Consider the following 21,389-nt stretch of genomic DNA (forward strand, 5'->3'; position numbering starts at 1 on the left):
CTTAAATAGTCCCTCTAATTTTTCACATAATGGTTTGTATATTGACTTTATATCAGCAATTCAAGTTTTAGGAATCTATTTTTTTATGCCATCTTGTTCAAGGTTTCCAGTATGGTGTCAATTATATACAAAATAAATGCTTAAATCTTGCTAAGCAATCCTAGTAGGAAAAAATCATTACTTTAAATATTTGTAGAATATAAGTAACCATGAAAAATTCTTAGAAAACATAAAAACAAGATTCTATTCAGATAGTCAAGATATAAAGAACAATAAGACTTTATCCCTGCTAGGAAGCAGCATAAACTGGTTGACAAAAAAAAAAAAAAAAAAAAGGTCTCTGTTTCTTGATAAAGACTGGTAAGAAAGACTTGTTTGTTGCCCTCAAGAAGTCTAGTCAGAAGTTTAAGGAAGGGAGGAGATAAAAGATCAATAAACATTGAGTACCTATTAAGTGCCAGGGATTATTCTAGGCACTGGGTAAACAAAACAGTCAACAGCCTCACATGCTTACATTCCAGAGGGGAAGACAAATAGACATACCAGATAGTAATCAGTGACTTATAGAAGTAGTAAAAAAAAAAAAAAAAAGTATAAAACCGTGTAAGAAGCTAGAAGAAAATGGGGAAGTGGTATTTTAGATAAGATAGTCAAGGAAGGCCTCTGAGAGAGGTAACAGGTGTCTAGAACTGAATGAAAACAAAGCACATTTCAGTTTACCAATGCCTTTACAATCTTGAAGTGGCACTTTCTATTTAGATTTTTTTGTTAACATTGTTCAGAAAAGGATGATCAACTGGTAGACACAGAAATCACTAGAGGGTCACAGTATATAGCAAGAGACTGGATGGTACCACAGTAAATAACATCACCGAAGTTCCCACTGCTTCGCAAATCAGATTTAAAATGTTTTGGTCATATGCACTACAAAGCTAATTTTTGCTATTATTAACTACCTGTCATCTAATTTCTATTTAGACATCTCCCAAGGGAAGGCAGCACAAGAAGAGAAGCTAATGCATTAAAAATCATTTAAGCCCTAGCCAGTTTGGCTCAGTGGATAGAGCGTCAGCCTGCAAACCAAAGGGTCCTGGGTTCAATTCTGGTCAAGGGTACGTACCTTGGTTGAAGGCTCCTACCAGACCAGGGCACTGGGTCGGTTGTATGCAGGAGGCAACCAATCGATGTGTTTCTCTCACATCGATGTTTCTCTCTTTCCCTCTCCCTAAAAATCAATGGAAAAATATCCTCATGCGAGAATTAACCTCCCCCCCACCCCAAATAATTTAAAACAAATGAAAAAATCACTTAAAATAAATGAATAACCCATTAAGGGTCTTCAGGGCCATCAACCTGAAGGAATTAGAAAAACTAATCTTCCCCCATCTCAATATTTCCAAGCTATTCCAATTGTTAGTTGCTAATTCTTCCTCAATACTATAATGGATCCCGATGTGTCCCTCCATCAACCCTACCCTTCTTTCCACACGTGTAAATATATACTTTATTATAGAAATGTAGGCTAAGTTGATGAGTAATGTCTCCAAGAAATAACCTAAATCTCCTATCTTGTTCCTTATACACAGTACTTTCTTAATGGTAAAGGTGCTTTTTAACATACTAGATTTTACATCAGGTGTTCCTTTTGAAGTATTTACCTCTTATTATTACACTAGAGACCCGGTGCACAAAATTCATGCATGGGTAGGGTCCCTAGGCCTGGCTGGCGATCAGGGCCGATTGGGGCCTTCTGGCTGCGGGTCAGGGCCTCCCTTCCCGGGCTGCTGGCCAAGGCCTTTCTTCATTCCCCGCCACCCCCTGGTGGTCAGCACACATCAAAGCGAGCAATCGAACTCCTGAGGGAACACTTTGCATATTAGCCTTTTATAGATATAGAAATCCCCTACAATATAATTCATTTAACAAATTAGTTTTATATCCCAGCACTGTAGTAATTGCTAGTTACAAAGTATACAAAAAAGACTAAACAAGAACCACACTTCTGTTGGCTTACTATTAAATACAAGAGACAAACTGGAAACAAATATTCTGGCACCAAACTTATGTATGAGATAGTATTGGAGTATACTAAGTGAGAGAACCACCTTTCAGTTAGCTGAAATCAAAACACAGTTCTGAAAGAGCATAAATATTTCAGCCAGGTCTTAAAGAATAAACAGGCAAATGGGGAAGGGAAAACCCTGGAGTTAACAGGCTGACTGAGAGATCAGGTGAAAGTGGACTAAAAAAGCTGGAGTAAGAGCTGGAGAGGGGAAGGGCCCAGAATTCTAAATGCCTTTGTATACCAGGCTGATGAGTCTGAATTTTATCTTGTCTTTGGGGCAAGAAACCACTGAAGAATGTTATGGAATAAAGTGACTAACAAGATTATACTTAAAATTTAGAAAGAGCACCAAAAATGGTTGTAGATAAGGCCAGTCAGAAGGCAAGGAACTTTGGCCAAGTGGCTCAGTTGGAGCATTCGAGTATTGTCCTATACACCAATAGGTGTTTCTCTCTCTCTCACTATCTTTCCCTCCCTTCCTCTCTTTCTCTCTAAAAAATCAGTAAAAACATATTCTCCGATGACGATTTTTTTAAAAAAGGCAATGGAGGTTAGTGACAAGGATATTATAAAGCCTGAGCTAAAACAGTGACAAGAAAAATGAGTTAAAACTATAGGTGTAGAGCCTGGCAGGTGTGGCTCAGCGGCTGAGGGTGGACCTATGAACCAGGAGGTCACAGTTCGATTCCCAGTCAGGACACATGCCTGAGTTTCAGGCGTGATCCCCAGTAGGGGGTGTGCAAGAGGCAGCCAATCGATGATTCTCTCTCATCATTGATGTTTCTATCTCTCCCTCTCCCTTCCACTCTGAAATCAATTAAAATACATATATTTTTAAAACCATAGATATACATTTACACAATAATATTATGCAGCTGTAAAAAAAAAGGATCTCTTACCCTTGGAGACAGCATGGATGGACCTAAAGGTTATTTTACTAAACGGAAATAAGCTAGTCAGAGAAACACAAATATCACATGGCCTCACTTATATGTGGAATCTAATGAATAAAATAAAGTGACAATTAAAATTAGTCCAGAGACATGGAACAGACTGATAGATCTCAGAGGAAAAGTGGAGAGGGGGGAGAGAAATTAATCAAAGTGCATATATGCAAAGCCCACTGACACAGACAAGAGTATGGTGAAGGCCTGAGGTGGGGGTGGAGGCCAGATGGCGGAGGGAAACGGGATATCTGTAATACTCTCAACCATAAAAATAAATTTTAAAAAATAAGTATGTACAAAATCGAAAAGAAACAAATAACTAAGAGGAAATATAGTGAAATCAGAAAACTTCACAGAGGAAGTGACATTTGCACTGGGCCCTAAAGAAAGAATATTTGCCATGCAGAAAATGAGAGAAAAAGATAGAACAGCACAATAAGAGGGAAAGACAGCCCAGCGATCATTGAGGGTCAAACCTATGAACCAGGAGGTCATGATTTGAATTCCCAGTCAGGGCATATGCCGGGGTTGCAGGCTCGACTCCCAGTAGGGGTGTGCAGGAGGCAGCCAACCAATGATTCTCTTGTATCATTGATGTTTCTATCTCTCTATCCTTCACCCTTCCTCTCTGAAATCAATAAAAATATATTTAAAAAAGAGGGAAAGACATAAGAATGCTTAATGACCTGAGATTTTGTTAAAATAATTCTATCCTTTTGGGGCTCAATCGGTTGGTAAATACTTAAATGAAAGCTTAATATGTGTCTTGGATCTTAAAGAATCAAATAAAAATTAAGATCATCTTTCCCAAAATAATGCACTTGGAAATTCACAGGCAAAATTTTAATCACAAGAAGCAACTGAGACCACACTTTGGTCGTCCATGAACTCCAAATACCCTTGACTAAGTTAAGAATAGGATTAGAGTGAGGGGACTGGCTAGGTAAGAGCTGAAAAGTAAACTGTAGGCAAGGTTGTGAAGGCTTTTTATATTCCAAGGCTAGGAAATCTTAAAAACTGAAGACAATTCTGAGGGCATTGGTTTTTTAAATAGAGACTGTCTTATTTAGTCCACACAATGAATTTACATAAAGGACAATAAGTACTATTATTACTCCATTTGCAAATTAGAAAACTAAGGTTTTAAAAAAATACATACCCAAGGTCACAAAACTAGTTTACTTAAATGGTGAACTATGCCTAACTTAGACCCTTTGTATTAAATCCCTATTCTAAGAAAACTGAAATACATATATGCAGTATTCATTTATTTTAACTATTTAAAAATTTACAAAGTTGCCCTGGCCGGGTGGCTCAGTTCATTAGAGCGTCATCCTGTATACCAGAAGGTTGGGGGTCCAATTCATAGTTGGGGTGCATAAGGCAATGGTTCTCTCTCACGCTGATGTTTCTGTTTCTCTCTCTCTCTCTCTCTCTCTCTCTCTCTCTCTCTCTCTCTCTCTCTCTCTCTCCCCCCTCTCTTCCCCTCACTCTAAAATCAATGAAAGACATAATCTCAGATGAGGATTTAAAAAAGAAAATGTTTCAAAGTCACTGTTTGTGTAGAACCTAAAAGTGTCTCATGTAAGCAAGGTTTACTCATTAAACTACTTTGCCTGATATTCTCAAAGTATAATCATTCACCTAATAACTTTGAGCTTGTTAATGAAGACTACTTTAAAAGTCCTCAAAATTTGTTTTACAAATAGAACCACCAGTTGTAAAACTTCAGGAATCTTGGTTCCCAAAATATAGCAAAAACTTGAGAGAATATCATCAATTATTTTCATAAAAACAAAGGGAAGACTGTTTTCTGGAGTTTATCTTAACCCACAATGTCTGGAAGACAATATTTTCAGAAAAGGAACTGAGGAAAAGAAAAAAGAAAAAAACACATCCCATAGTCACTGAATACAAATGTTCACTACAAGTTAATCTAGGTATTATTTTCTTAGTAATTATTACTTCTGCAATTTTGTTTTTATCATCTTCACAAACTCCTGACAATTGAAAACATGCCCAGAAGAGACAAGCTTCTCTATCCCTTCATATGTTAGTTTATTTCTTGACTTGGTGCAATTCCAAAAATAAAACCATTTCTTTTAAGTGCTGCAAAAGATGGAGAGAATATGGTCCCAATCTGTTGCAGGAGGAATCTACTTGGCACAACCTAAGTCTCTAGGACATTTCTAAACTAAACACCTGATGAAAATATATTTATGGCAATTAAGCATCCCAGACAACACAGGTCAGGCCTTTATGATAATGTAATGCTACTACCTATCTTTACATGTTATGTGCTCCTAGTGGGCAGGCTCCCAACTCGAGTACTTAGTGCAATGTCAGGGATACCCACAACCAGGGATCCTTAAGAGGATGGATAAATCTTATTTTACCTTTCAAGTGTGAAACCAAGACCCCTTAAACAAAACATGGTTGGTAAAATTTTTCCTGCTTCATCATAAAATTAAAAATTTTTTTTCTGGCCCTGGTTGGTGTGGCTCAGTTTGTTGGAGCATCAACCCATGCACCAAAAGGTGGCAGATTTGATTCCCAGTCAGGGCACATACCCAGGTTGCTGTTTCAATTCCTGGTCAGGAGGAGTGTGGGAAGCAAACGATCGATGTTTCTCTCTCACATAGATGTCTCCATGTCTCTATCTCTCTCTCTCTCAAATTAATTTTTAAAAGCTGAAAAAAAATTTTTTTTCCTGTATCTGGTGAGCAAGAACACACTAAGTTGACTTTACCTGGACTACTGGAAAAAATGTGACAAAAATGTTGTGATGAATATTATAAAGAGTTGTATATAAACTTTCTATTTCTACTGTGTGTATAAAGCATTACCAGAAGATAAAGGTCAGAAAGCAAAATACAATTTCACAGTCATAGTTTTACCCAAGGGTATCAGCTAAAAAATGGTAGAGTCACAATTAAGATCCAACTAACAACCAATTCCACCTGCTTTCTACTATAACATACCATCACAGGAAGACCTTTTCTTACTTCATTTATTTGTCCAAAAAATGTTTTGGGAAAAACTTTAGGCCAAAAAAAAAAAATCACAGAAAAGCCCTGGTTGGGTAGCTCCATTGGTTAGAGCACCATCCCCACATGACAATGTTGTGGGTTCAATCCCAGGTCAGGACACATACAAGAATCAACCAATGAATGCATAAATAAGTGAAACAACACATCAATGTTTCTCTGTTTATCTCTCTCTCTCTTCCCCTCCCCCCTTTCCTCTCTCTTTAAAATCAATATTTTAAAAATCGTATAATACAAATACTTTCTTTTTTAAATTCTTCTGTACCTTCACATCTTTAGTTTATGACCAAGATTCAAGACATTAAAAGATTCATTTAAAATAAAATCTAAGCTACAAACACTAGCATAAAAAATATATGCATAATATCCTCTGATAAGCTTCAATTTGACTCGTTACATCCATTCTTATTATCTTTCCAGAAAGACAAGTCAAGCTTAGAAGTCTTATCCCAAACCCACAATTCTCCCATCCTCCTCTTCACTACTCCTTTTCCATTTAGCTCTTTCTCTCAAAACACTGTGTTCCCTGAATGCTAAACACACACACAACACTCACATTTTTCCATCATAGGGCCTTTTCTGATCAGCCTATCTAAAGTGGCCTTTCCCAGTTACTTCCTTCTAAGCACATACTGTACTCTAGAGTTAATCTTTTCATTTATTTTTACTAGTTAATTGTCGGTCCCATTAGGATGTCCCATGAGGACTCTACCCTCAGCACTGTCTCTACACCTCCTTTCCCATCATTACCAAAACTGCATTGGAAATTCTGTTATTTCCACCACTTCCTCCCAACTATAAGCGCATCAAGTGTAAGTGCTGTCTTAGTAATGTTTCCTCAGCACATCATAAAGTACCTGGCACTATCCTATGGAGTCAGTAAAAGTTAGTAGAACAGATGTATGTAGTAAGTACAAATGATCATTACTAGTGAAGAAGCAAAGAACAACTGCAGTTTAACACTTCACAGTGCAAGGAAATGCTACAGGTTATAGAATAAAAATTGGAGTGATACAATGTATGGAAAAGATTAGCAAGGACAAAATTCCATTCAGAGATGAGGCGCTTCTGGCTCAGCAGACAAGAGGGGAAAAAGTAACCAAGCAAGTCAACTTTTTATTCTCCTCCGGACCAGTAGAACAAAGTGTTCCCCAAAATTATAAATTTGGAGCACCGCAATTTATTCAACAAAGTCAACTATTCATTAAGAGTCCAAATGCCAACATAGTATGATTATTTTACATGCTCTAAGAAGGTATACAGGATAAGGAGCAAAGGGTTAGCTCTGAAACCTGAACAGTAGAAGAAAGGATAATGGCATGTCTTTAAATTTATAAGGGGCTCAAAAACATTGAGAAAAATCTCGGTGATCATGGAAACTAAACTAAACATAAGCACAAATACTAATCATAGGTTAAAACCAGTATGGCACAGAAACGGTCATACAACTGCCAAAGGAGCGCACACTCCGCATCCTTCCTGACTTTCTTCTACTCGGAGATCCCAATAACCACTACCAGGCTCACCAGCCGCATTTGCGGGAGCAAAATCCTCAAAGGAATACAGAAGAGTCGAAAGAACGCCTTAAATGTTTTTGTTCGTGTGTGTGTGTTTCAAAAGCGCAAGAAACCCTCCACCTAACCAGAAAGCCCTAGACGCCTTTCAAAGAACTGTCACACCTTTTAGGGACCCAGGAGACGCTGACTCCAAAGGTAAGTCTCTGGCCCCAACACACATCTCCGGGTTATTGCGAAAACAAAAGCAAAACAAAACAAAACCAAACAAAAAAAACAGACTTTCCAGTTTGGCGATCCGCACTCCACTCAAAAAAAGGACCTCCTGGCAGAAACGGGCAATCAATCCCTCCGAGGGCAACAGAGCTCCAACCACCCAGCCGGGGCACAGGCAACGGCGACAGGGCACGGCCCTTCCAGGGAAACGCCGGCGCCCTCCGAGCTATGAGCCTGACCCGGCGCCACCCGCCCCGGCGGTAGCTCAAGTCTGGCGGAGGGGGGGGCCGTGGTCGAGCTTCCGAGCTGGGCCTTCCCGGCCCGGGGGCGCGGCGAAACGGAGGGAACGCCTTCCAGTCCGGCCGGGCTACGGCCAGGGATCCGGGGCCTCTTCCCTGGCCTCCCCACCCCGCCGCCCCAGCCAACCCGTCAGCCCTTCACCTGGCAGAAGCTCCGACAGTAGTTCAAAGATGAGACCTCCGACACCTCTTGCTCCCTCAGCTCTGTCTCCAGCTGCCATAGACACGGTCGCAGCCCAGGGGCTCCCGGCGCCGGAGATGTGGAGCGCTGACTCCGAGCCAAGGACTCAGTCTCGCTCCGGTCTCCCGCTCCGGCCCCCGCCGGAGCTTCACCACCAGCCCCGGCGGCGGCAGCGGCGGCGGCGTCTCCCTTTCCATCCGCCATCTTCCCACGGCCCAGCAGCGCGTAGGCAACCAAGCCACGTGACTCGGCCTGGCCACGCCCCCGGTAGGCCGCGCGCGGTGACGCACAACCTGGCGACGCCGGCGCCAGCCGGATGCCGTCACTGGGGGGCGGGACGTTCCTTCCGTCTGCAGCCTCCCCGACGGCGGGCCTGCCCACAGCCTGACAACTGGCCGGAGAGGCTCCTGCTCGGGTCAGCTCCTCCAAAGCCTTTACAGCCACGGGTCAACAAGCCGACATGCCTGTAGACATCATCTAAAATATGAGGAGGATGACCTTGGAGCTGCGATCGGAAGAAGAGCCTTGGAAGGAAAATAAGAAAAGATTGTGAGACCTAAATGAAGGCTAGTTCTGTGGGAACATGATTTAGAACAGAGAGGTCATTACAAGTCAGCAGGGAAAGGAAGAACTCTTACATATATGGCGCTGAGACATTATTTTCCAAAAGGGAAAAAAATAAAATCAATGATTCTCATCATTGATGTTTCTATCTCTCTATCCCTCTTCCTCTCTGAAATCAATAAATATATATATATTTTTTAAAAAGAACATTACAAAGGACATATAACATACTATTTATTATTCCATACTATAATTTTTTATATATGTCTTTATTGATTTTAGAGTGAGGAAGGGAGAGGGGCAGAAACACAGAAACATCGATAAAAGAGAAAAATCTATCAGCAGCCCCCTGCACGCCCCACACCAGGATCCAGCCAGCAACCCAGGCATGTGCCTTGACCAGGAATCCAACCGGTGACCTCCTGATTCATGGGGTCGACTCTCAACCACTGAGCCACACCAGCCGGGCTCCATGCTATAATTTTTAAAAACAAAAAACAAATGCTCAAGGAGTAAAATATATTAAAATAAGAGGATGCATAGAAATGGCATATATTGCTTTTAAAATGGAAGTGCCCTGGGGAAGGAGGGAAGGAGGTGTAAGAAGCACCTGTATTACTTCTTTTTTTAATCAGAAGCCAATATTCAACCAATCACACCAGACGCATTAAGCACCTATTATGTATGTTCTGTGCACTTTCCCAGGTAATAGAGATTCAGAGGAGCATGGATTTTAATGGACCAATGTGGCTAAATAGTAATGTGTTAGATGTGGGTAGTGGATACGTGTTGTCTGTAATATCATTCTCTGTACTTTTGAAAAATACAAATAATTGTCCTAGCGGGCTTGGCTCAGTAGATAGGGTGTTGGCCTGGGGACGGAAAGGTCCTGGGTTCGATTCTGGTCAAGGGCACATGCCCTGGTTACAGGCTCAATCCCCAGTAGGGGGCGTGCAGGAGGCAGCCGATCAGTGATTCTCATCATTGATGTTTCTCTCTCTCACCCTTCCTCTCTGAAATCAATAAAAATATTTTTTTAAAAATACAAATAGCCCCTAACCTGTTTGGCTCAGTGGATAGAGCGTTGGCCTGTGGATTGAAGGGTCCCAGGTTCAATTCCGGTCAAGGGCATGTACCTTGGTTGTTGGCACATCCCCAGTAGGTGGTGTGCGGGAGGCAGCTGATCAATGTTTCTCTCTCATCGATGTTTCTAACTCTCTATCCCTCTCCCTTTCTATAAAAAATCAATAAAATATATATTTTTTTAAAAATACAAATAATTTTTGCAATACAAATCCTCCAAAGGATTTGCAGACGGATCATGAGAATTCTTGCTTCATATTACACAGTGTTTTACAAAGTATCATACTTAAAAAGATATTACCTTGTAAGAACAGGTAATAAATAACTTCAAAATGCAATGGGTATTTAATTTTAAATCGTACCTTTAACATTTATGTAAAATGTTTTTTGTACTCATTCAATAGAAACTTGTCTGGCCACTGGGTAAAGCTAGCAATAAAACTACTGGTCCGCAATGTGTTAAGTTCTTTTTTAAAAAAGGAAAGATCAGTGTGTCTGGAGTATGATGCAAGAGAGAGAAAAAGGTAGAGATGAGGTTGGAGAAGAAGAAAAGGGCCATATCATGTTGTGGTGGTGTGATATCATCTGATTTACACACTTGCTGTTGTATGCAAAATAGGTGGTGGGAGGCAAGAATGTAGCATTTATCAATTACATATGTATTTTATAATTTAAACATCCCTGGCTCATCAAATACCCAGGTATGTACAATAATAATTAAATTCAGTCACCTTTGATATTTTCCCAATATTTAGTCATAAAAATCATAGCCCTATAATGTACCTTTTTTAATTTTACTATAAAGGTATGTTTATCAAAGTGGAAGGATAGGACATGTTTTATCTAACAGGGTATTGTGAGCTTGGTTATAACTTCTAAATAGACATATGGTATGTGGGCCTCCATTTGTGCTCTTGCTCCCAACCCTATGAATAATAAGAACAAAGCTGCTAACTTTCACCACTGCTCTGAAATCCAGACTCTGCCTCCTAATTTATCCTTTAGATATCTAGTAGGCATCTTACACAAAACATGTCCAAAACAGCTCCTTTCCAAGTAAATGACACTCTATTCATCCAGTTGCTTAAGCCAACGACTCTGAAGTCATGCTCAATTCCATCCTTTCTCTCACTCTCCACATCTAATCCAATCTCTAGATTGAAAATATATTCTCAAATATAACCTTTTTTTCTCCTCCTCTAGCCCTACCTCTTAACACCTCCCTTCTAAACTTACACAATAACCTTTCTAGTGGACTAGCTATTTCTGTTCTTGCCCCTCTGTAATCAATTCTCATACAATAGCCATATTATAATTTTAAAACAATTCAGGTCTTATCACTCCCCCTGCTCAAAACATTCCAGTGGCTTTCCATCAGCCTTACCAAGCCCATAAAGTCCTACCGACCACCTTTCCAAACTCACTTCCCACTACTTCATCTCTCACTGGGCTCCAGCCATATTGGCCTTACCATTCTTAAACAAGATAAGTCCCATGACTTTCTTACCTACTCTTCCCTCTCTGGGGAACCCTTCTTTATTATCATTTCATTCAGGTTCAGGTCTCACCTCAGAGAGGTATTCCCTGATGACCTTATTTATTTATTTATTTTAAATATATTTTATTGATTTTTTTACAGAGAGGAAGGGAGAGGGATAGAGAGTTGGAAACATCCATGAAAGAGAAACATTGATCAGCTGCTTCCCGCAACCCAGGTACATGCCCTTGACCGGAATCAAACCTGGGACTCTTCAGTCTGCAGGCCGACGCTCTAGCCACTGAGTCAAACTGGTCAGGGCCTGATGACCCTATTTAAGATACCCTTGCTCTCCTTTCATTTTTTTCTCACTTTACTTGGCTTTACATTATTACTCCTTTATGTGTCTTTCCTTGCTAGAAGGTAAATTCTTTTTTTTTTTTTTGAGATTGAGATATCATTGACATAGAACAAAAGGTAAGGTGATTTGTTTTATTCAATGCTGTACCCCTAGAACCTGGTACAGTAGTTCCTAGCATATTGTGGGTACTCAACATTTGTTGTTGTGGAGTTTTTTTGTTTTGTTCTTTTAAAGAAGAAACTAAAATCTTATGGTATTTAAATGAGACTTGCTGAGATCACTTAGGGAAAGTGTAAATCAGGAGTCACCAACTCATATTCCTACATGCCTTAGGCAGGTAACCTACATGAATGAAGGAGGCTAAATATCACTATTTTGGAAATAGTAGGCTGATTAAGAAATGACCCAGCACTAGCCAGATTGGCTCAGTAGATAGAGCATGGGCCTGCAGACTGAAGGGTCCCGGGAAGGGTCCTGGGTTCGATTCTGGTCAAGAACACATGCCCCGGTTGTGGGCTCAATCCCCAGTAGCTTGCAGGAGGCAGCCAATCAATGATTCTCTCTCTCATCATTGGTGTTTCTCTCTCTCCCTCTCCTTTCCTCTCTGAAATCAATAATAATATATTAAAAAAGAAAAAAGAAAAATGACCCAGGCAGCAGGTACTCAGCCCCAACAAATTATTGCTATGTGAGAAAGCACATCCCATTTTTCTAGATCTTCTCCAAGAGAAATTAGAAATCCAGGTTTTTTTAATACAATTTCCCCCTCCCCCCTCTTTTTTTTTTTAACCGCAGGCTATATAATGCCCAATTGTCAGTTCAGTTTGGTTGATGAGCCAACAGTTTGTGACCTCAAACAGAAAAAAAAAGGAGGAGTGTTCAGGATCACTCCAAAATTGACATGTCAGAGGAAGGATTCAGTAAGCAAAGAATGTTGAGAAGGAGCCATCAAAGAGGTGGAGGAAAACCAGAAGAATGTGGAGACAAAAGAAAACAGTGTCAGGGAAAGAATAGTCAACTGTGTAGACCAGTGATGGCGAACCTTTTGAGCTCGGCGTGGCAGTATTTTGAAAAACCCTAACTTAACTCTGCTGCCGTGTCACATATAGAAATTTTTTGATATTTGCAACCATAGTAAAACAAAAACATATTTTTGATATTTATGTTATATATTTAAATGCCATTTAACAAAGAAAAATCAACCAAAAAAATGAGTTCGTGTGTCACCTCTGACACGCTTGTCATAGGTTCTCCATCACTGGTGTAGACTGCTAGTAAGAGTTTGGGTAAGATAAGGACAGAAAAGGGATCATTTGGTACATCATGGGTTTGTTGGTAATCTTGACTAGGGAAGTTTCTATTGATCTCTGGTAGGGAAGTCTGATTGAAGAAGGTTGAAGAATTAACTGGAGATGAGGTAGTTTAGAAAAAAAACAGGAGGAGAGGAAATTAACCCCTTTGAGAGGTTCTTCTATAAAAGAAGAGCATAAAAATGGGGCTGTGCTATAAGGGGCATGTGTTTTTGGAAGGAATTCTTAAAGATAAAGAAATTCTGGAGTATGGTTTATGCATATGGAAATGACACAGGAAAACGGGAAAATTATGATACAGAAAAGTTAGGGGGAACTGCAGGATAAAAGTCCTTTGAGAAGGTGAGAGGAGATGGCATCCAGAATACAAAGCAGATGTGTTCTAGGATAGATATTAGAGACATATTTTTGCATATATTGTTAAAATAACATTGAATTTTATATATACTATCGTGAAGTATAAAAATAGACACAAGGGACCAGCTTCTGTCTGTATAGGTTAGCAGTTGTCCTTCATCCTATATGGATGACATTAGACTGTGGTTAAGAAAGATGATTTTATATATATATATATACATATATATATATATATATATATATACACACACACACACACACACACACACACACACACACATATATATACACACACACACACACACACACACACACACACATACTAGAGGCCCGGTGCACAAAAATTTGTGCACTAGGGGGTAGGGGGGTCCCTCAGCCCGGCCTGTGCCCTCTCACAGTTTGGGACCCCTCGGGGTTGACCACTTGCTGGCTTAGGCCTGCTCCCCGGGGGATTGGGCCTAAGATGGCAGTCAGACATCCCTCTGACAGCCCGGCAGCCCTTGGGGGATGTCCACTTGCCAGCGGGGAGCAGACCTAAGCTGCAGTCGGACATCCTTAGCGCTGCTGAGGAGGCAGGAGAGGCTCCCACCACCACCGCTGTACTGGCAGCCATCAGCCTGGCTTGTGGCTGAGCAGAGCTCCCCCCTGTGAGAGCGCACTGACCACCAGAGGGCAGCTCCTGCATTGAGCGTCTGCCCCCTGGTGGTCAGTGTGTGTCATAGTGACCAGTCATTCCCAGTCTTTCTGCTGTTAAGGTCAGTTTGTATATTACCCTTTTACTATGTAGGATAGAGGCCTGGTGCACAGGTGGGGGCCGGCTGGTTTGCCCTGAAGGGTGATCTGGATCAGGGTGGGGGTCCCACTTGGGTGCCTGGCCAGCCTGGATGATGGGCTGATGGCTGTTAGCAGCTGGCCACACCCCCTTCAGGGTGGGGGTCCCCACTGGGGTGCCTGGCCAGTCTGGGTGAGGGGCTGAGAGCCGTTTTCAGGCTGGCGGGCGACTGAAGCTCCCAGCCTCTTTTTTTTCTTCTTTTTTTAATTTTTTATTCTGGGATTTATTTACCTTCTATAGCTGTCACTGGAGCTGAGAGCCGGCTCCAGCTCTGAGGCCCGGCTCCAGCTCTGAGGCCACAGCTGGCTTAAAGCAGGTATCTGGGGTTTGTTTAGCTTCTATAATTGAAACTTTGTAGCTTTTGGAGCTGTTGCTTTCGGAGCTCAGAGCTGGGCCATGGCAGGCGGGGAAACTTGGCTTCCTCCATCACTGGAGCAAGCAAACCTCCTGCTCATTTCAGCTGCGTGGCTGTCGGCCGCCATCTTTGTTGGCAGTTAATTTGCATATCCTGATTAGCCAATGGGAAGCGTAGCAGAGGTATGGTCAATTACCATGTTTGTCTATTATTAGATACGAGGATATATAATTGATTTTTAGAAAGAAGGGAGAGGGAGAGGGAGATAGAAACATCAATGATGAGAGATAATCATTGATTGGCTGCTTCCTGCACATCCCCTACTGGGGATCGAGCCTGCAACCCAGACATGTGCCCTTGACCGGAATCAAACCTGGGACCCTTCAGTCCGAAGGCTGACGCTCTATCCACTGAGCCAAACTAGCTAGGGCAGAAAGATGATTTTTTAACACAGTGTGTGCAGATTCTCTTTGGCCTTGACTCCTTATGTCTGGTGATAAGAATGTTCTTTTCCTCCAGGTGCAGGGAGGTCACCTTTTTTCCTCTAAGTTGAATTTATTGGAGTGACACTGGTTAACAAAATTATACTGGTTTCAGGTGCACAATTCTGCAGCATATCATCTGTACACAGTATTGTGTGTTCACCACCCCAAGTCAAGTCTCAAGTCCATCACCATTTTTCCCCCTGTATACCCTTTACCAATTCCTTCCATCTTCCTCCCCACCCCTCCAGCAATCACCACACTGTTGTCCACATCCATGAGTTTTTTCTCTTTTTTGCTCTGTCTCTCCACCTGCCCCACCCCCCAATCCCCCCCACCACCCCCCTTCCTCCCCGGCAGCTGTCAACCTGTTCTCTATCTATGAGTCTGGGATAGAAATTAGAGACTTTATTTTAACTTGAGGGAAGCTAGAGAGTATGGGTACAGATACAGGAAGGTGCATAGATTTGGTAGTGAAAGATTTGGAAATCGCTGCCTGAGTTTTTGAACATTTTTTTCCTCCATGAAATATGAGATAAAGTCCACAGCCAACAGTGAGATGGGGGAGGAGAGGCACTATTGGACATTTGAGGAGAGAGAAAACCTTTGTTAGAGTTGTTTCAAAGTGAGATAGGAGAGTAAACTTATTAGATGTGTGCAGGAAGATTGTGGGGCAGTGGTGAGCGGCACTCATTTGTTTAACAAATATTCATTGCCAGTCTACTATGTTGCTACATATCTGCCTGTCTATCTATCTATCTATCTATCTATCTATCTATCTATCTATCTATCTATTTTGGTGCTAGAAACCCATGAGTCTCACTATGTGTCAGGTACTGTCCTAGCTAGAGTTGGAAATGCATCATGAATACAAGAAGTCCCTGGGTTTTGTATTCTTTTTTCCCAAAAGTTACAATATAGTTAATTTACTTGAAACTTTCTTTAGTCATACTCCAGTTCTAAGGTTACTCCCATTTCCCCTTGATTGAAGCTGGGTATTTCTCAATATGCCATTGGTAACACAATTGTAAGTGATGATTTAGGGTATTTTCATTTTTTAGATTCACCTATTCAGATTCAAAAAGCATTGTGGATCCGTACTATGGTTGTGGCATTTCCTCTCAATATAGGCAAAAACAAAGTTCTGGGGTCAAATCCCAGTTCCACTGCTTATTAGATATGTGCTTCTTCTATGTTATTTAATTACCTTGAACCTCACTTTCCTCATCTTACTGTAAAATGGGCATAATAATAGCATGTATCTTATAGTAATGTTGTGGGTCTAATGAAATACATTTAAAGTGTCCAGAACAGGGCTGGACACATAGTAAGCACTCAATAAACATTATTACTATTGCTTCTATGAAGTTCAGGCTCAGAATAATTTTAGCTTCTCTTATTGTAGACCCCCATACATACTGACTTTGGAAACAACTTACTTTAAAAAAATATTTTTATTAATTTAGAGAGAAAGGGAAAGGGAAAGAGAGAAACATCGATGAGAGAGAATCATTGATTGGCTACCTCCTGCACATCCCCTACTGGGAATCGAGCCTGCAACCCAGACATGTGCCCTTGACCAGAATCGAACCCGAGTCCCTTCAGTCCGCAGTCCGGCGCTCTATCCACTGAACCAAACCAGCTAGGGCACAATTAACTTTTTAAAAAATTGATTTAAAATATTTTTAAATGTTTTCATTTATGTCAGAGAGAGGAATTGAGAGGGAGAGAAACACCAGTGATGAGAGAAGATCATCCATCAGCTGCCTCCTGCACACCCCCTTACTGGGGCTTAAGCCAGCAACCTGGACATGTGCCCTGACTGGGAATGGAACCATGACCTCTAGGTTCATAGGTCAACCCTCAACCACAGAGACACACTAGCTAGGCTTAATTGATTTTAGAGAGAGAAGAAGGGAGAGAGAAACATTGATTCATTATTCCACCCATCTATGTATTCATTGATTGATTCCTGTATGTGCCCTGACCGGGAATGGAACCCAAAACATTGGTGATTCAGGTCAATGCTCTGTCCAATTGAGCTAACTGGCCAAGGCTGGAAACAATTTATTCTCATGACTGTCCTGTGAGTGACAAAATGATCAGAAGTCAGACCCACAGTGTGCATCATTAAAGGAGCTGTTTCGGCCCAGAATTTCTCATTTGCAAGTTCAAGAACTTGATTCTCTTATTTCATTTCGGTAGTGATTAAGTCACAAGAGCCCAATTTACTAATTTACTCTAAGAAATATAATGGCTTCCCTATAGAAAAGTCAGTTTGGGAAACAAAATTAGCATCAGAAGGATGCTTAGGGAGGGCAGAATTGGTATAAAGGGAATTAGAAGGTCTTAAATCATCTCCATTTTAACACTCAGGCTTCCTCTCATAATTATTTTCTATTCTTTCTCTTTCTCCTCCTAGAAATCTAATCAGGTGAGATTTCAAATCCTATTAATTTGTCTTTGGGCAATTATCTTCCATCCATCTTTTCTCTGACCCATTTCCACTTATTCATTCCTGGGCATAAGAACATATAAGTAACATAGCATAGTGTCCTCTGAAGGTCCCAGGAGAGCGTGGAGGGTGAGCGTAGAGGCCAGGGGAGAAAGCAGTGTTTGTACTCCAGAACCTCCCCATGACTGACTCCCCATAACTGTCGCCACTCCCCCCCAGGTCTTCTCCCTGGGACCCCAAGAGAATTGTATTTCTTCCCCAGGAGCTTCGTGTTCCATTCTGGGAGGGAAGCTTTGTTGCTGTGTTCTGATGAAGGATCAGGGGACCCAATAGCAAAAAAAAACAAGAGATAACAACTCAAAAATCTCACAGAGGCTGTTTCAGTTGTTTTCCTCCTGCCAGAGATTTCCCCTGGAGAATTATTCTTTGTTCTTCCTTTTGGGGATTTTATACTGTTGGACTTAGGGAAGGGGCGATTCCTTTATTGTACTACACCCTTACACAAGCCCCACTCTTCTCTTGCTTGGGCTATTGTAAGAGCGTCCCAGCAGGTATCCCTGCTTCTAGGTCACCCCACTAGCTCCCTGAGATTCAGCTTCCTAAATTTATCTCCATCGCTTAAAACTTTTCATACCTTTTTTTACTTCAAATACAATAAAAATCTTTAGCCTGGCTTCTAAGCCCAACCATTTATCACCCGTTAGTCCTAAGAGCACAAAGGTCCTTGCTAGCTCCCCAAACATGTCACCACTCCCACCATCCCCATTCTGTAGTTTTCCTGCCTCTGTGTTTCTGATCAATTTGTCCCCTTTTACTGGAACTCCCTGCCATTTTTACTGAATGGCATGAAGAGATATTACTTATCCAGTCTAAGTGGAGTGGTCCCCAGCTACATTGGCCTTCCTGCAGCCCTTCAAATGCTAATGTTCTTGTCGTCCTCTCTACCTGGAACATAATTCACCTATCCAGCTCCCTCTCAATTTTCATGGTTCTTCTCTTAAAGTAGGTCCCTTGCTTTTCTCTCTTCTGACATCCTGTTCTGTCTTCCTTCGTAGTCTACACCACAATCTTTAATCATTCGTTTAAGTATTCATTTATTTGTTTAACCCCCCCCCCCACACACACACACTAGATTGTAAACTTGCAGATTGTGTTCATGTCTGCTTGTTTCCCACTCCATCTCAGTGCCTAACCCAGTGCCAGCACAAATATTTGCTGAATGCACGACTTAAAATCCCCTATATTCTCAATCTCTTCTCTGCTTTAACTTAAACCTAACTCTCCCTCAAAGACCACTTCTCCCAAAGACTTTCTTCTCTCGTTTGTTCACTTCATAGGTTGGTATCTGGTGGCACAGAGTAGTTGCTCCATATATTTAATTACTACAAAATTTACTTGCTTTTGTCCTTTTCCTTTTAATCTAATAACTGGTTAGAAAGATAGCCCAACAGTGTAAAAAGTACTCGTCCTTCAGATAGACTGAGAGTGAATCTTCTACTGACTAGCTGGTGGTCTTGATCAAGTGTTTTTCTTTAACTTCTCTCAACATTAAGCTTCTTTTTTTTTAATATATTTTATTGATTTTTTACAGAGAGGAAGGGAGAGAGAGATAGAGAGTTAGAAACATCGATGGGAGAGAAACATCATCGATCAGCCGCCTCCTGCACACCTCCTACTGGGGATGTGCCCGCAACCCAGGTACATGCCCTTGACCGGAATCGAACCCGGGACCTTTCAGTCCGCAGGCCGATGCTCTATCCACTGAGCCAAACCGGTTTCGGCAACATTAATCTTCTTAACAGAAGTGGTCAGAGGTACCAGGTTAGGTTGGCCTAAGGCAGTGATGGTGAACCTTTTGAGCTCGGCGTGTCAGCATTTTGAAAAACCCTAACTTAACTCTGGTGCCGTGTCACATATAGAAATTTTTTGATATTTGCAACCATAGTAAAACAAAGACATATTTTTTATATTTATTTTATATATTTAAATTCCATTTAACAGAGAAAAATCAACCAAAAAAGTGAGTTGGCGTGTCACCTCTGACACGCATGTCATAGGTTCGCCATCACTGGCTAAGGAGTTAGTCTACACTGCCCCCTAGAGGACTTTTGTTTCTGGGATGGTGGATTGAATCCTAGGAATGTTTAAAAGATCTTAGTGAATTACTCCGACACCCTGGAGAGAGAGAACTCCAGCCAGAGGTGACCCCAGCTTAGGCAGTGGGGCCAACTCGCGCATGAACAGTTGGAAAGTTCAGTGACCTAGGGGAGGGCAGCACAGACTTCGACAAAGGTCAGCAACTCATGAGTAGAAGAGTGACAGTGGTAGTTCCAGTTATTTCAGAGAACTGGGGAGGAGACCTCATTGATTAGAGCTTGGAGATTTGGGATATTGCTAAATGTTGGATATATGTGTGTTCGTTATACTTAGGTGAGATCAGAGGTATTTCTGAGCCACATATAAAATGAAGATATATAAAAAATGAAAAAAACAGGGAAAAAAAATTTTTTTAAATATATTTTATTGATTTTTTTACAGAGAGGAAGGGAGAGAGACAGAGAGTTAGAAACATCGATGAGAGAGGAACATGGATCAGCTGCCTCCTGCACATCTCCTACTAGGGATGTGCCCGCAACCCAGGTACATGCCCTTGACCGGAATCGAACCCGGGACCTTTCAGTCCGCAAGCCGATGCTCCATCCACCGAGCCAAACCGGTTTCGGCGAAAAAATTTAAAAATAAATAAAATGAAGATAATAAATAACCACCTGTCAGAGTTGTTGTGAGGATCCGTTAAGAAAATAGATTATATAAAGTGCAAATATGGTGCCTGGTACATAATAGATGCTCAATAAATGGCAACTGCTATTATTTTTCTTGCAAATAAGGCAAACTTTCCACCTTTTTATGCCACATGACAAACTTATTCTTTAATAATAAAGAGAATCAGAAAAAATGGATTGAAATAAGGACGTGGTGAAATTGAAGCGGGATTTGTGGACTGGAACACGCGGTGTTCCCCTGGGCAGGATGGTTCCCGGGCTCTTTGTCCGTTGGGTCGAAGAATGAATCCACAGACGGAAGGTAGTATAGCAAAAGTGGACATTTATTAAAGAACAAGCACAGGCTCCCATGTGGGGGAGGGGAAAGAGTCCCACTAAGTTCCCTTTTCCACGGTTTATAAAGGGACATGTGAGGTTCTCCCCTCCTTCCTTGTTTTCCTGTTCCCTTTGGGCTCTCCTCTTCTTCTGGATGAGGGGCTTCCTTCCTTTATTTTGTAAATACAGACCTTCTGCTGTTTCTAGCTTCCTTATTCTATGGAAATGTACCAGTTGCAGCTTTTCAACTCCCCTATTCTATGGACATATACCTTCTTCTGCTCTGCAGCCCTGTGCTTCTTCCATGGTCCCCTTAATTTCTAAAATTTCCTAAACCTGTCTTTTTCACCCCTAAAAATTCCTGTTTCAAAACTATGCACTGTTTTGTAGACAGTCCTTTGCTTTTGGGTTTAATAATAAAATACAGACATTCTGTTAATTAATTAATTAAATGTGTGTAGTTAAATATATTAAAAATCCATTAATAGATGATAATGTAATTAAGTGGTTACCAGGCGAGGGGTGAGGGATAGAAATTGATCAAGAAAGGACACACACACAAAGAAGGGGCACACAGAACCTCTTGGAATGACGGAAATGTTCTATCCATTATAATTCTATCAAATGTTCTATTCAATCAAGAAATCTTATCTTGCTGAAACCGGTTTGGCTCAGTGGATAGAGCGTCGGCCTGCGGACTGAAAGGTCCCAGGTTCGATTCCGGTCAAGGGCATGTACCTGGGTTG

The 21,389-nt window shown here is 41.3% G+C and overlaps 1 protein-coding gene across 4 annotated transcripts in view; it reads right to left on the reverse strand.

The window, feature by feature from the left end:
* The window catches only part of RLF (RLF zinc finger), a 63,900-nt gene extending 55,387 nt beyond the window's left edge, over window positions 1-8,513 (reverse strand). For 2 of the 4 annotated variants that reach the window (XM_059690044.1, XM_059690043.1), the window contains exon 1: window positions 8,231-8,513. In XM_059690044.1, coding sequence (XP_059546027.1) covers window positions 8,231-8,473 — 243 coding nt within the window. In that variant the 5' untranslated portion in view covers window positions 8,474-8,513. The remainder of the gene's footprint in view (window positions 1-8,230) is intronic. The other 2 variants (XM_059690046.1, XM_059690050.1) reach the window with 2 other exon arrangements.
* Window positions 8,514-21,389: the final 12,876 nt, after the last annotated feature.

Source organism: Myotis daubentonii, chromosome 3 (assembly GCF_963259705.1).
Source record: "Myotis daubentonii chromosome 3, mMyoDau2.1, whole genome shotgun sequence".
NCBI lineage: Eukaryota > Metazoa > Chordata > Mammalia > Chiroptera > Vespertilionidae > Myotis > Myotis daubentonii.